This window comes from Oryctolagus cuniculus, chromosome X, assembly GCF_051225735.1.
Source record: "Oryctolagus cuniculus isolate XC-2025 breed Fujian yellow rabbit chromosome X, ASM5122573v1, whole genome shotgun sequence".
Lineage (NCBI taxonomy): Eukaryota > Metazoa > Chordata > Mammalia > Lagomorpha > Leporidae > Oryctolagus > Oryctolagus cuniculus.
In genome coordinates, this window is record NC_142888.1 from 126,008,607 (window position 1) to 126,023,602 (window position 14,996).

Below are 14,996 nucleotides of genomic sequence, written 5' to 3' on the forward strand. Positions count from 1 at the left end.
AGCAAATTTTCTGATTTTAATGTTTGGTTTTACTTATCTGTTTTAATTCTAGAACCTAGCACATAATAGCTGGCAGTGTGCATGTGATAAGTGAATGTACCTTTCATTTGACTCTCCATTTTATTCTTAAACATAAATTGTTTGATATTTCTGTAAAAGTTCACCTAAAAACAAAAATGATCTTTAAGCGTAAAAGTTAATTTAGCTTTTTCTTATAGGCATTTGTGAAGGATGTTCATGAAGATTCAATAACAGTGGCATTTGAAAACAAGTAAGTGTATTTATGTTCAAGTTCTTTAATATTTTCTGCTAATTTTTTTTAACTCTTTCAAAATTTAAGTCTAGAGTGTTTTTCATGAATGGATCTTCATTTTATGAAGAAGTTCCTGAACAACTCATATTAAACCAGTAGAATGACTTTGTGCTGTTGACCTCAGTGTCCCCTTTTGTATAATCTTGATTCTGACATCTAAGTCCTATTGACTGAATAAAAGTTTTTTCCGTATTAGTAACTTGGAATTTGAATAGGCATTTCATGGGTATTAGTAAAAAAGAATCTACATGGGTTTTGAAACATTGATGGCTTTAGTTATCTAAAATTGATAGCTTTAGTTATGTAGTATAATTTTATGAGAAACAATCCTATTTACCTGTTAACTTATTTTTTATATTTTATATTTTTATAATTGGTAATAGCAGTAGCTCGTCTTTTCTGCTTGCTTTTGCTATATGAGAAAATGAAAGTACGGATCTAGATGTAGGACAGCAACCATAGTGTAAATATATTAACATTTTTTAGGGGGTGAGACAAGTCTCTTGATAAATTCTTTGAGTGCCAGTAAAGAGTCTTCATAATGGTCATTCAGGAGTCCAAAGTACAAATAAACTCCTTAATCAAAGTATACAGATGGACGTGATATTATAATTTTACTGAAGTCTCATGAGTGGTTGACAGTTAAAACGTTTTGGCATTTATGTACCAAGAGACTTATAGTATATCAAAAGCAGTCTGCAAATCTGTAGAGACAGAAAGTAGATTAGTGGTTGCTTAGTGCTGGTGGGGGGATGGGAAGGGTCATAGCTAAAGAGTACAGGATTTCTCTTAGAGGTGATGAAAGTATAAACTTGACTAGTAATGATTGTACATAACTGGATATAGTAACCATTGAATTGTACATTGGAATTGGTGGAATCATATGGTATGTGAATTATATCAGTGTATTAAAATATAGTATGTGATGCAGTCATACTGAGCAATAAATAAAAGCATCTTGCTTCTAAAACAGTTTAAAAGCAGACCTGCATTTCAGTGCCTAGATAATAAATTTTGTAATTAGACTGTTAGCATATCATTTGAGCCAGCAACAGGACAAAGTGTAGTATCCTTAGATACCTGAGGCACATTTAGAGTGAGAGAGATAATAGGATTGAGTGTATCCAACCGTTTTCCCAGCTCTAGACTAATCTCAGTCCAAAACACAAGGTTGAATAATAGAATGCATTTCTCTGAATATATTAAGGCAGATGCTCCAGGATTTGCCTTTTTCTGTTTCCAAGTATCCCTGGTTGTACAGGAGGCAAGTTTCATACCTGTAATGGAGGAATCCTTTATAACTTGGAGAGAGTTTTTTCCTTGTAATTCTACTCTGATTTGCTTACTCTCATCACTCAGTGAACACTGTTTCCTATTAAGGGAGAGTTATCTTTATTTGCCACTTTTTTAGTTTCTCCTGTAGTCTGTAATCTAAAGTATTTAGCAATCACTCATTTCCTCTCTGCATGTAAGAATGTGTCTAGTTTATATATTGAATTACGAGATCAGTTCTCTTGTTTTTAATCATATTTCTACCATAATGTTAAAAGTATTCAATCTTTGGGTCATCTTATTTATCTTTTGTATCTGTATATAAGTTTCTTTCCCTGGAAATTTGAAATAAACCAACTGTTTTTCCTTGTGTTAGTGGAGTGTATTTGAAATGCAGCACCAGGATTGAGCAACATGACCAGGACTTGATAGGGCCCTACCAGTTTCTCTGCTGTTTCTTGTGTGTTTGCTTTTTATTTTTTTCTATTGAAAAATATTGCATTTTAGAGAACTTCAGATTTCTAGTTTCTTTTCCTTTCAGTTAACTCTTGTTACCAGTTTGTTTTAATTTAGTGATTTTATTTTTTTCCTTTCATATTTCACATTTTAATATATTTGATGTTTTATCTCTATATACTTGAAACTTAAAATCACTTTTCTTCTTTGAAACCAAGAAAATTATATTATGCATTATATGCTTTATATATCAAGTTTAGCAATGAATTTATCTTAAAAGTCCCCAGTTTTCAATGAGTATAAAAAGGCTGCTTTGAGGTAAAGACTTAAAAATTTTTATAGTTCTTTTTTATTTTTTAAAAAAAAATTTATTTATTTGAGAGGTAGAGTTACAGACAGGGAGAGGGAGAGACAGAGACAAAGTATGGTTTTTAAGTGTGTATAAGTCAGAGAGAAATATGGTCTAATTTAGACCCTACTCTGACCTCCACAGATGCTGACTTAATTATTTGCCCTCTTAAATAATAAAATGTTTTTAAAGATTTATTTATTTATGAAAGTTACAGGGGGAGAGAGAGATATCTTCCATCTGCTGGTTCACTCACCATATGGCTGCAATGGCTGGGGCTGGGCCAGGCTAGAGCCAGGAGCTTCATCCAGGTCTCCCACATGTGAGGCAGGGGCCCAAACGTGTGGCCCATCTTCTGCTGCTTTTCTCAGGCCATTAGCAGGAAGCTGGATTGAAGTGAAGCAGCTGGGGCATGAACCGGTGCCCATATAGGATGCTGGGTGTTGCAGGCAGCAGCTTTACCTGCCACAAGCCAGCCTCATAATAACTCTTCTTTAAAAACAAAAGGCAAATTAGCACTTTCCTCAAAGCCCTTTAGCAAGACATCAGCATTATACATTGAACAAATCTCAGTATTTGCTGGTGAAACACCCTAAGCTTAAAGAACTCAGAGGGCCGGTGCTGTGGCTTATTTGGCTAATCCTCCGCCTACGTCGCCGGCATCCCATATAAGCGCCAGGTTCTAGTCCTGGTTGCTCCTCTTCCAGTCCAGCTATCTTCTGTGGCCTGGGTTAGCAGTGGAGGATGGCCCAAGTGCTTGGGCCCCTGTACCCGAGTGGGAGACCAGGAAGAAGCACCTGGCTCCTGGCTTCAGATCGGTGCAGCACTGGCCATCATGGCCATTTGGGTAGTGAACCAATGGAAGGAAGACCTCTCTCTCTCTCTCTCTCTCTCTGTCTATAACTCTACCTGTCAAATAAAAAAAAAAACTCAGAAATGACTGCTCCAGCAGCTGAATCCTTAAGTGTTTTTGCAGCTTGTCTTTTGATGTATCTTTATGACATAAAAGAGCATTTGTGGTGTCTTTCAAAGTTTCTCCATATCATTTTAAGTTTGAAACATAGGCAACTTAATTGAATTCCTCTAGGCCATCTCTATTGGGTTTCTGTGGTTTAGGAGATCCCCACCAGCCCAGTGCATGCTGATGCATCATGCTGATCAGCAGCCAGCTACCGTGTCAAGAATTGACAGCCTCGTGGGATCTAAAATTTAAAGGGGGAAAAGTGAGTTGTGAATTGCTAATGTGCTGACTGCCCCAGTTTGCTTGGGAACTTGAAGGCAGTTTCTGTGGTTGTTGGAATGTGGTTAAAATTCCTTTGCAAGTGGAGCTATGTTGATGACATTACTAACAATTACTGATACTAACATTTAATGTAAATATTAAAGGTCATTTCTATTGGGGCCTTATGTCTAAAAGTCTTCAGAGTTGAAATTGAAAGAATGACTATTGATCTATTGTTTATAGAAATAATCCACAGTGGAAGTTACAAAGCTGCTGTGCTACATGCAGACTTCATTGAAAATTTTCTGTATTACCATTATGCCCCACTTGGTAAAAACTGACCCTTGTAAAGCATTTGCTTTTTAAGACTAGAAAAAGAGAGTTCCACTTAACCAAACGTTAGTGGCAGCATGGTCATTGTTTCAGTTAAACTCTAAAAGCATGTTACATAATTGTGTGTTTACTTATTTGCAGCTGGCAACCAGAGAGGCAGATTCCATTCCATGATGTGAGATTCCCACCACCTGTAGGTTATAATAAAGATATAAATGAAAGTGATGAAGTTGAGGTAAGTTTCTCCTTAAGCACTGAAGGAATGGGGGTATTTAATTTACCTGTGCTTTTTAAAATACCTTTAATACTACTGAAACTACCTAGAGAATTGTGGTTGAGGCAGATACTCCTTTGGCCCATATTAATGATTTGGAAGTGATACATGATGCTTAAATGTGGTGATCTGAGCAGCACTCAGGGCATAGCTTTGAATGTCACTGCCCCAAGATTTGGCCACTATTGGTATTTTCCCCCTTTCTCTCAGTCTCTGAATCTTTGGGTAACTTATTGCTTGTCTATAGCTGTATTCCTATTTAAAGCAAAATAGATAAGGAAAATTAATTTTACAAAGGAAAGAGAGAATGGTACTTAGAATGGTAATATGGAATTTCTTTTAGTAGCAGTGAATCTTCCTGGTAGCCTACTACTTTCTATTTATACATATATGTAAAACCTCTCACAGGATATATTGTGAATGACTCACTGAAGTTTTTGACCAAAAGGTGATACAGAGATTAAATACATGAACAAAATTGTTGTGTCTCTGATTCTCCATTTTAAATTGTTTTTGTACTTATGACACATGTAGTCTGCTTAATATTACAGTATGTGTACTCTCTTACCTTTTTCACACATTCCATTTTGAGCTGCTTCTCTTTCTTTGAAAAATTCTTAACAATGCCTTGTAAATAGTTCCAAATTTTCTCTGGTAGGTACCAAATGTACAGTGAACAGGACAGTTTGCTGCCTTTGATGAGGTCACATTCTAGTAAGGACAGCTAATACCATGACAAGTGTAAGTCACGTGAAGAAGAAAAAAGGGGATGAAAGGTGATGTAGGGGAAGTTCTGAGTACTGTTTTGAGAGTGGTCATGGAGGGTCTCTGGATGTCCAAGCTGATGTTCTTCTCTCTAGTTTTAAAGTGGAAATAGGATGAAGTATTATTAAATATATACTCAGTACCTAGTAGGTGGAAAAAGCTGGACTTGTTCTTGTAAGGAATTCTGATAGGGCACAGAAATGTTATCTGTATCTCCTAAGGAGAATATAAGCTGTCTGAAGGCAAGGACCAGGTCTTTTGGTCTGTATCAGGATTTCTTAAGATAATTGTTTGGTGGAGGCTAAAGGAAACCCTCCCCCAACTTAGTCATGTGACAAGTGAAGACCAGTGAGACAGCATTGCTAAATGACCCCACTATATTATGTAACAATTAGCTGATGTTATCTCTGGCTACAGCAAAATTAGACAGAGATGGCTGCAGGAGGCAAAGGTAGGTTAAACTGTATTTAGTCCTGGTATTGTGTAATTGTAGAAGGGAGATGAGATTGAGCCCTGACTCACTTGTGAACCTTAGACTCTACCTCTGTCTCCTCTGGGCCTCTCCTCCCAATTCCCCATTTTCTTCACCTGGTCTCCTTTCTGCTTCTGAATGTTTTTGTCTCTTTCTTTATGCATACTATATTGTCTCTCTTCCTATTAACTTTTATTTGCTAGTGTCTTCACTAAGGTTCCATGCTGCATGTCTTTAGTGAATTTTGAAGTGGTCATCAAAAGGGATCGGTTAGAAGAAATGATCCACAATGTATGAGAGAGCAGGTAGATGGTATCCAGAAAGTTGCCAGCATGGAATTGTCCTTTTTAGTGGAAAGGAGGCAGGAGACAACAATCTATCCATTTAGTCCCCAGGAGACGTGAATGTCAGAGTGGTATCCTAAGTGGTCTTAGCCATTTAGTAAGTGAGGAATCAGGCAATAGACCAGTGTCAGTAACTTCCAAATAGTTCTTGCTAAAATGAATAAAAAGGAAAACAAGTTTTTACATGTTTAGATAGCTCACTAAGTACCTAAGAAAATTATGCCCATGTTTATGAATGGATAGCTTGTTCAGAGCACTAAATCTTTCCTGAAGTAGAACAGAGGAATAGGAAAGTTGCTTTATGCAGGGAGTTCCCAGGCAGTCTCAGGTAGTTCCTGATTATATATAGCTCAGAGTACGTAGGCAATCTGGTTGAAGGTATACAGAATGATTTGAAACACACCTGTAGGCATTTCAAGAAAATTGCCTAGACATCTAATCTGTAGATTTCAAAATTGTATTAATCATGAAATATCCTGTGTTGTAATTTTTGTATAGGTTTATTCCAGAGCAAATGAAAAAGAGCCTTGTTGTTGGTGGTTGGCTAAAGTGAGGATGATAAAGGGTGAGGTAAGAAAACACTTTTTTTTTCCTGGCACTATTTCCCTTTTCTGACCCTATGTACTGCATTTCAATCTGGATTTCTATTTTGAAATAGTTTTATCTATTTTAAATTATACTACTAACATTTTCACTAGGTGGTAAACTAAATAGGTACAGCTTCTTACTCTTATTTTTAAAAACTATGACTAGAAATGACTTTTATTTATTTCTCTCAGTTTTATGTGATAGAATATGCAGCATGTGATGCTACCTATAATGAAATTGTCACAATTGAACGTCTACGATCAGTCAATCCCAACAAACCTGCTACGAAAGATACTTTCCATAAGATCAAACTGGATGTGCCAGAAGATTTACGGCAGATGTAAGTGTGCAAGCTGAAAATGCTGAGAACTTAACAACTTTTATGCTATTAACTTAACAAAATTTTTTTAAAATTTAGATTCATTGAACTGTGGCAAAAATGGTTTGAGTTGGCCAGCGCTGCGGCTCACTAGGCTAATCCTCCATCTGCGGCGCCGGCGCCCCGGGTTCTGTCCCGGTTGCCCCTCTCCAGTCCAGCTCTCTGCTGTGGCCCAGGAGTGCAGTGGAGGATGGCCCAAGTGCTTGGGCCCTGCACCCACATGAGAAACCAGGAGGAAGCACCTGGCTCCTGGCTTCGGATCAGCACGGTGCGCTGGCCACAGCGCACCAGCCGCAGTGGCCATTGGAGGGTGAACCAACGGAAAAGGAAGACCTTTCTCTCTTTCTCTCTCTAACTCTGCCTGTCCAAAAAAAAGAAATGGTTTGAGTTGCCAAAGTCGTGGGAAAACCTTCCTTAGCTTTTCCTAGTTATAATCAAGCCAGCCTTGTACTTGTTTACTTATTTGGCTAGATACATGTCTAGTATGCACAATATATATTTACTTTTTTTTTAAAAAAAAAAGGTTTATTTATTTGAAAGGCGGAGTTACAGAGAGACAGAGAGAAAAAGAGAGAGGTGTTCCATCTGCTGGTTCACTCCCCAAACGGCCGCAACAGCCAGAGCTGGGCTGATCTGAAGTCAGGAGCTTCTTCCAGTCTCCCATGCAGGTGCAGGGGCCCAGGCACTTGGGCCACCTCCCACTGCTTTCCCAGGTCATAGCAGAGAGCTGGATTGGAAGTGTAGCAGCCAGAACTCAAACCAGCACCCATATGGGATGCTGGCACTGTAGGTGGTAGTTTTACTAACTGCGTCACAGAACCGGACCCTGTATTTGCATTCTAATAAACTAGCTTCATTAATGAATTTTAAGCCTTTGAAACAGATAAAACAGATGAGATTAATTCTGTCTTAAGTCAAATTCTCCCAGGTTTTTCTTTTTAGCAAAAATATTTTCAGGTAAATATGAGATGATAAATAGAGCTAAAACATAACTTTCTCTGTAGTATCAAATGCTTGAATTGTCTGGTTGTTTTAGAGATAAACAGTGAAGATATCAAACTTTTAAATGGCTTTTAAAATTTTAAAGTAAACTTTTTATGTTATATAAATTTAACATGGAACCATGATTTTTTTTTTAAGATTTTTTTTTTTTTTTTTTGGAAGGCAGAGTTACAGAGAGGCAGAGGCAGAGAGAGAGGTCTTCCATCCACTGGTCCACTCCCCAAAAGGCCGCAATGGCTGATGCTGTGCTGATCCAGAACCAGGAGCCAGGAGCTGCCTCCTGGTCTCTCACGTGGGTGCAGGGACCCAAGCAACTGGGCCATCTTGCACTCCCTCTGAGGCCATAGCAGAGAGCTAAATTGGTAGTGGAGCCGTTGGGTCTCAAACTGGTGCCCATAATCATTTAGTTAATGATGGATATTCTTTCTGTTTCTAGGTGTGCCAAAGAATCGGCACATAAGGACTTCAAAAAGGCAGTTGGCGCCTTTGCTGTAACTTACGATCCAGAAAATTACCAGCTTGTCATTTTGGTGAGTGTTTTTGAGTTGTCTTATGGTGTATTTCATTTGTGGTATTTGTTTTGATAATAATCTTGTTAACTTATATAATTTAGTCCATCAATGAAGTCACCTCAAAGCGAGCACATATGCTGATTGACATGCACTTTCGGAGTCTGCGCACTAAGTTGTCTCTGATACTGAGAAATGAAGAAGCCAGTAAGCAGCTAGAGGTATGACACTTTCCCTAGCACTGCTTTTAAGACTATCTGGAAACAATAACTATACAGTTCCAAAATGAATAGGGGGAAGTTTGGCATTTATTTATCATTTGTTAACAATTCTTTATAGTAGAATATTGTACAAAAGCATAATCATACTAAAGTTTTCATGCCTAAGGTTTCCAGATTAAGTAGAAGTTTATGTATATTAAGGGGCTTCTAATCAGTTCACTTTTACTAGAAGTTAGAGCTGCTAATAAAATGAGGCAATATTTCTTCCATATAATGTTATCATTAAAGTACTAGAGAGTATTTAAATATCTAATCATTCCTTTCATTGTGTATGTTTATCTCTGTTTAAAAGGGTATAGAACTTCATCATTCTAATTGGTTGTCACTCTTTAAAACTCCTGTCTTCAGATTCCTGGCAGAGGCTATTTCCCTAACTTACTATTTCGTCTCTTAAGGTGCATTTTATCTACTTTTATTAATTCTCCAATAATTTCCATCACCATACATTTATTTTCATTGATAACTATCTAGTATGTCCATCCATTGCCATAGAAACTTGATTTAGTTTAATGTGCCAACTGAAGTATATTACTGTCAAACTCAGGAGTTCCTCATCATTCATTTTGATAGAGGAACAACATCATTCAGTTGAAATAGTAAAGAAAAAAAAAGGAGTTCTAAACTGCATTTTAAAGGAGAAGGTAGTCAAAGCTACACTGTAAAATTTTCTGCCTTCCAACTTGATGTGTGAGTGCTGAACTCTTAATAGGAGAGGAAAAATTTAAATCTCCTTTTGCTACTTTGTTTTCCTTCTGGCCATGGGGAGTCTTATTTAATTGTTTTTGCTTTCATTCTTTCTTAATGTCCCTATGTTCATAATTTTGTGGTTTCTTTAGCAATTCTCTCATAACTTTTAGAGCAGAGCAGCCTCTTTGCTCGTTGTGAGTATTAAAGGAAATATATTTCTATGCCTCCTCTTACATATCTAATTCTTAAATGATCTGTAATCTTATCTTTGGCTTATCATTTATCAATGAAGTATCAATGAAAAGAATGAATCAGATTAATGAACCAGGACTCAAAAAATATGACCTTTTGAAATTCCTAGGAGTATTTCATATGTTTTATAGTTAATAAAAAGATGTTTTATTTGTAAAATTGTTTATACTAGATATGTGCATTTATTCAAATTACCAGGTGCGTTGAATAATGAGAGACTAGTATGCATGCCTATCTTTTGTCACTACTAATATTAAAGAGAACCACATATACTTTATGAGAAGTTTGCATTTTTCAACATGAGCCACTAATATGTTTGGTTTTCATTAATAGCATGCTAGAACTAAACATGAAATTTTGATACTCTTGTTAAACATGATTATCCACAAGTTTGGGGTGGCAGTGTAACTTAGTTTCATCACCACTGAATGTTTGAAAGAGCTCATTGTACTTAATCGTGGATCTATATCACTAGGTCTTACAGACTCTGATCTTATTTTAGGTTTCAGATGCAAACTAGGATTCCTTTTAAATCTTTGACATGATCTATGATCATTCATTTTTAACTTCTCTACCAACAAATGTTATGGTTCCTTTCTTGAATTTGGGGAGGAAGAGAGGGTTTTAATGTCATCACTTCATCAGAGAGATGCTTAGATCACAGTACCATTGATAAATTATTAAAAAGCACTTTTTAAAAAACATACATTTATATCCTTTAATAAATAAGAAAAAATTTTATAAAGATGTATTGTGACAGGGAGTCTGTCAGACCAAATGAGCTGGGTTTTATTTGAGCATAATATATTCTGCTTCTTAGTTACTATGTTGTTGATGTCATTACTTAACTAAAGCAGACTTACAAATAGGTTTTTGAAAGTAACTTTGGAAAATTGTCAACAAGCTCTTTCCTATTAACAAAAATTTATCAAATAGTATAGACATTAAGTAACCTAAAAAGTATTTACACTGTGGGAGATAGTTTCCAAAATTAGTTTTCTACTGAAACTAATTTACTGGCCCCTGATATACAGGGTCATGATAACTTACATGGCTGACCTGATTACAATTGTCTTATTAATTGACGAAGCATATTCATCAGATATACATTTCTCTTCAGAGTTCAAGGCAGCTTGCCTCAAGGTTTCATGAACAGTTTATTGTACGAGAAGATCTGATGGGTCTAGCTATTGGTACTCATGGTGCTAATATTCAGCAAGCTAGAAAAGTACCTGGGGTCACTGCTATTGATCTCGATGAAGATACCTGCACATTTCATATTTATGGAGAGGTAATTATTTTGGTAAATAATTTTTTCTACCTCAAATGAGTATTTCAGCTGGCTGATTTTTGTCATCAAACTTTCCCTTGTTTTTATTAGGATCAAGATGCAGTTAAAAAGGCTAGAAGTTTTCTTGAATTTGCTGAAGATGTCATACAAGTTCCAAGGAACTTAGTAGGTGAGTGAGAAATATCTGTTAACATGTACCAGAAAAACAAAATTTACACAAACAATGTATATGCCAAGGAAATTCATTTCCCCTTACTCAAGGGTATTATTTAATTGAAATATGATTTTTAAAGTATGGTCTGTTGCTATAGTGTACCAAAAATGTTTGATCAGTGTAATACTCAAAAGATTATATTTTCAGAAGATGTGCAAAAGAGAGTGCTTTGCTAGATCAAACCTACTAATGCCTGAAAGGATACATTTTACTTATCCTTCTTGCTCTATATATATTTAAGATTATTTATTTTATTTAAAAGAGATACAGAAAGATAAGGGGGAGGGAGAAGAAGAGAGAGAAAAATATCTTTCTCCTACTTGTTTGCTTCCCAGATGGTCCCAAGGGGCCAGGGCTGGGCCAAGCCAAAGCCAGGAGCCTGGAGCTTCTTCTAGGGCTCTTACGTGGATGGGAAGGGCCAAACACTTGGACCATCTTCTGCTGCTTTCCCAGGCCATTAGGAAGGAGCTGGATTGAAAGTGGAACAGCCAGGACACCGAATGGTACCAATATGGGATGCTAGTATCGCAGGCAGTGGCTTTACCCACTTTACCACAATGCTGGCCTCTTTATCTTACGATTTTACAAAATGAATGGAGACTTTCTAATTTGGACTAGATTGGTATTTGATCTCCTTCATGGTGCTATAAAGTGATAATATTCATTTTATGTTTTTAAAGATTTACTTGAAAGTCTGTTATATAGAGGGAGAGACATAGAGGCAGAGAAATCTTCATCTGGTGGTTCACTCCCCAGATGGCTGCAACAGCTAGGGCTGAGCCAGGCTGAAGCCAGGATACAGGAGGTTCTTCCAGGTCTCTCACATTGTGGCAGGGTCCCAAACACTTGGGCCCTCTGCTGCTGCTTTTCCCAGGCTGTTACCAGGGAGCTGGATTGCAAGTGGAGGAGCTGAGACTTGAACCACCACCCATATGGGATGCTGGTGTTGCAGGGGCAGCTTCACCCTCTACGCCACAATGCTTGCTCCAGTAAAAATCATTTTAATTATCTCAAGGTTGAAGATCTGAATGTACCTAATATCAGATGTCTCTGAAACTTCCTGCAAAGCCAATGGCAGTTCTTCATTTTGACTTGAGTATTGTTTCATGACCATTACCACCTTGAATATCAGCAAATATCTAGGAAATTCTCACCAATATTCCCAAGTGGTATTGGTATCTTTAGTAGATCTTGTCAGAATCAGATGTATTTTCCTCAAGAAAGCTACATAGGTTTTATGTTTTTAGTTTATAAATAGAATTGGAATATGCTACCTATACATTTTTAAAGGATTTATTTATGTATTTGAAAGACAGAGTAACTGGATCACTCCCCAGATGGCTGCAGTAGCCAGAGCTGGGCCAGCCCAGAGTCAGGAGCCAGGAACTCTATCCTGGACTTCCAAATGGGTAGCAGGGGCCCAAGTGCTTACATAATCTCCCATTGCCTTCCCAGGCAGGAAGCTGGGTCAGAAGCAGAGTAACCAGGGCTTGAACTGGCGCTCTGATATGGGATGCTGCTGTTGTAAGCAATGGCTTATTTTCACTGCACCACAACACTGACCCCTGTCAATACCTTTTATCTTTTTACTTGAGATCTTGGCTGATTGTAGAAAGTGATGTGTGGTCTTACTATGTATTTTGTTTACATAATTTCAGTGCCACTAAGCCTGCTTTTGGGTAGCATACAAGGGAACTTCATGTAAAAAAATGGAATTAAAAGATAAAAATAAAAAAGTTTTATTTCTTAATGAGTTCCATCAAGCTTGAAACACTTTTGTAAGCAATGGTATCAACCATTTTATATCATCCCTTAAAGAACTGAGGGTACTGAGAATTTAACCATGTCAGTGAAATCTTATATACCTGCAGAGAATTGGATGCCCTTTAAAGATGGTTTAAGATTGGGAAACAAAAAAGTCAGAAGGAGTGAAATTAGGACTGTGAAGTGAATGCCTAATGATTTTCCTTTGAAACTCTCACAAAATTGTCCTTGTTTGAGAGGAATGAGCAGGCGCATTGTCATGGTGGAGAAAGACTGGTCAAGCTTCCAAGGTGTTTTTTTGGCTAAAACTTTGTCTCAAAGCACTCTTAATAAGCAGATGTTGTTGTCATTCTTTGTCCCTCCAGAGAGTTGACAAGCAGAATGTCTTGAGCACCCCAAAACCTGTTGTCATGACCTTTGTTCTTGACCAGTCTCTTTGCTTTGATTGGACCATTTCTACCTCTTGAAAACCATTGCATTGATTGTGCTTTGTTGTCAGAACCATACTAATAAAGCCATGTTTCATCTCCTCTTATGATTCATCCAACAAATGCTTCAGGATCTTAGTGCCACTTGTTTGTTTCTTTTAAAAAATGTATTTATTTGAAAGGCAGAGTTACAGAGAGGCAGAGGCTGAGAGAGAGAGGTCTTCCATCTACTGGTTCACTCCCCAGATGGCCGCAACAGCCGGAGCTGTGCCGGTCCGAAGCCAGAAGCCGGGAGCTTCTTCAGGGTCTTCCACGCAGGTGCAGGGGCCCAAGGAGTTGGACCATCTTCTACTGTTTCCCAGGCTATAGCAGAGAACGGCAGGACAGCCAGAACTTTCACTGGCGCCCATATAGGATTCCGGCACTGCTGCAGGTGGCGGCTTTACCCGCTGTGCCACAGCACTAGCCCTGCCACTTGTTTCATATTTCCATTGAGGGCTCTGCCCTTTAACTTTTGAGTCAAGAGTTGTATAAACTGAACCTTTTTTATTTTTAAAGTTTTGTTTTTATTTTGACGTATTTTGCATATACCTGACCATTATATATAAAAACGTATCAGGAATAATAAGACAAACATCTGTAAAATACCCCATATGTAATGTTTTTTGTGTATAAAACACAGATATTCTTTTTTTTAAAAGCTTTTATTTAATGAATGCAAATTTCATAGGTACAACTTTAGGAATATAGTGGTTCTTCCCATTGCCCCTCTCCTCCCCCCTCCTACTCCCTCTCCCATCCCATTCTTCATTAAGATTCATTTTTAATTAACTTTATATACAGAAGACCAACTCTATGCTAAGTAAAGATTTCAACAGTTTGCACCCACATACACACACACAACATATAAAGTACTGTTTGAGAACAAGTTTTGCAGTTAATTCTCATAGTACAACTCATTGAGAACAGAGGTCCTACATTGGGGTTTAAGTGCACAGTGACTCCTGTTGTTAATTTAACAATTAACACTCTTATGTATGATGTCAGTAATCACTCGAGGCTCTTGCCATGAGCTGCCAAGGCTATGGAAGCCTTTTGTGACCACAAACTCCGGAACTGAACCAATTTAAGTCTGTGGTGTTCGCTGTTGTTTTTGTTGTTCATCATTGATCCTCTAGCTAGAGCATGAATAACATTAATTTTGTCCTCACAAATAAATTGATGTGGATGATTTGCCACCACCGTAGGCTTCATCTTTCAACATCATCTTGTTTCTTCTTAGTGTGAGTTATCCTAGGGAGGATGTTATGGCACAGTGGATTTAAGCCACTACTTCGAATGCTGGTATGAGTCCAGGCTGCTCCACTGCTGATCCAGCTTCTTTCTCATGAATCCTGGTAGACAGCAGATAATGGATTAAGTGCTTGGGTCCATGCCACCCACTTGAGGGAACCAGATGGAGTTCTGGGCTTCTGGCTTTGGCACAGCCCAGGCTGTTGCAGTCATTTGCGGAGTAAACCAGCAGATGGAAAATACTTTTCTTGTCACTCTGCCTTTCAAGTAGATGAAAAAAACATTTTCAAATGAGTTCTCCATTTCCAAATTTCTAATTCTTTTAGGACATTATCCCCACAAATCTTTCATAAAGCATCAGTGATGTCACCATTCTTCCACCAAAAACTTCATCATGAATTTGATGTTTGTATCTCAGTTTTAGCAGAATTCATGTTGCTCTGATAAAGACTCTTTAAATTTGTGTCTTATCCTTCTTAATGCCTCAAACTAAATTCTGATCAGATAT

General features: G+C 37.6%; 1 protein-coding gene across 19 annotated transcripts in view; it reads left to right on the forward strand.

The window, feature by feature from the left end:
• The window catches only part of FMR1 (fragile X messenger ribonucleoprotein 1), a 41,674-nt gene that overhangs the window by 10,110 nt on the left and 16,568 nt on the right, over positions 1-14,996 (forward strand). For 17 of the 19 annotated variants that reach the window (XM_008273450.5, XM_008273452.5, XM_008273451.5 and 14 more), the window contains exons 2-9: positions 219-271; positions 4,087-4,180; positions 6,299-6,370; positions 6,580-6,728; positions 8,206-8,299; positions 8,383-8,499; positions 10,619-10,789; positions 10,880-10,958. In XM_008273450.5, the coding sequence (XP_008271672.1) occupies positions 219-271; positions 4,087-4,180; positions 6,299-6,370; positions 6,580-6,728; positions 8,206-8,299; positions 8,383-8,499; positions 10,619-10,789; positions 10,880-10,958 (829 nt within the window). Of the gene's footprint in view, positions 1-218; positions 272-3,477; positions 3,614-4,086; positions 4,181-6,298; positions 6,371-6,579; positions 6,729-8,205; positions 8,300-8,382; positions 8,500-10,618; positions 10,790-10,879; positions 10,959-14,996 lie in introns of those variants that run through there. The other 2 variants (XM_089324177.1, XM_089324178.1) reach the window with 1 other exon arrangement.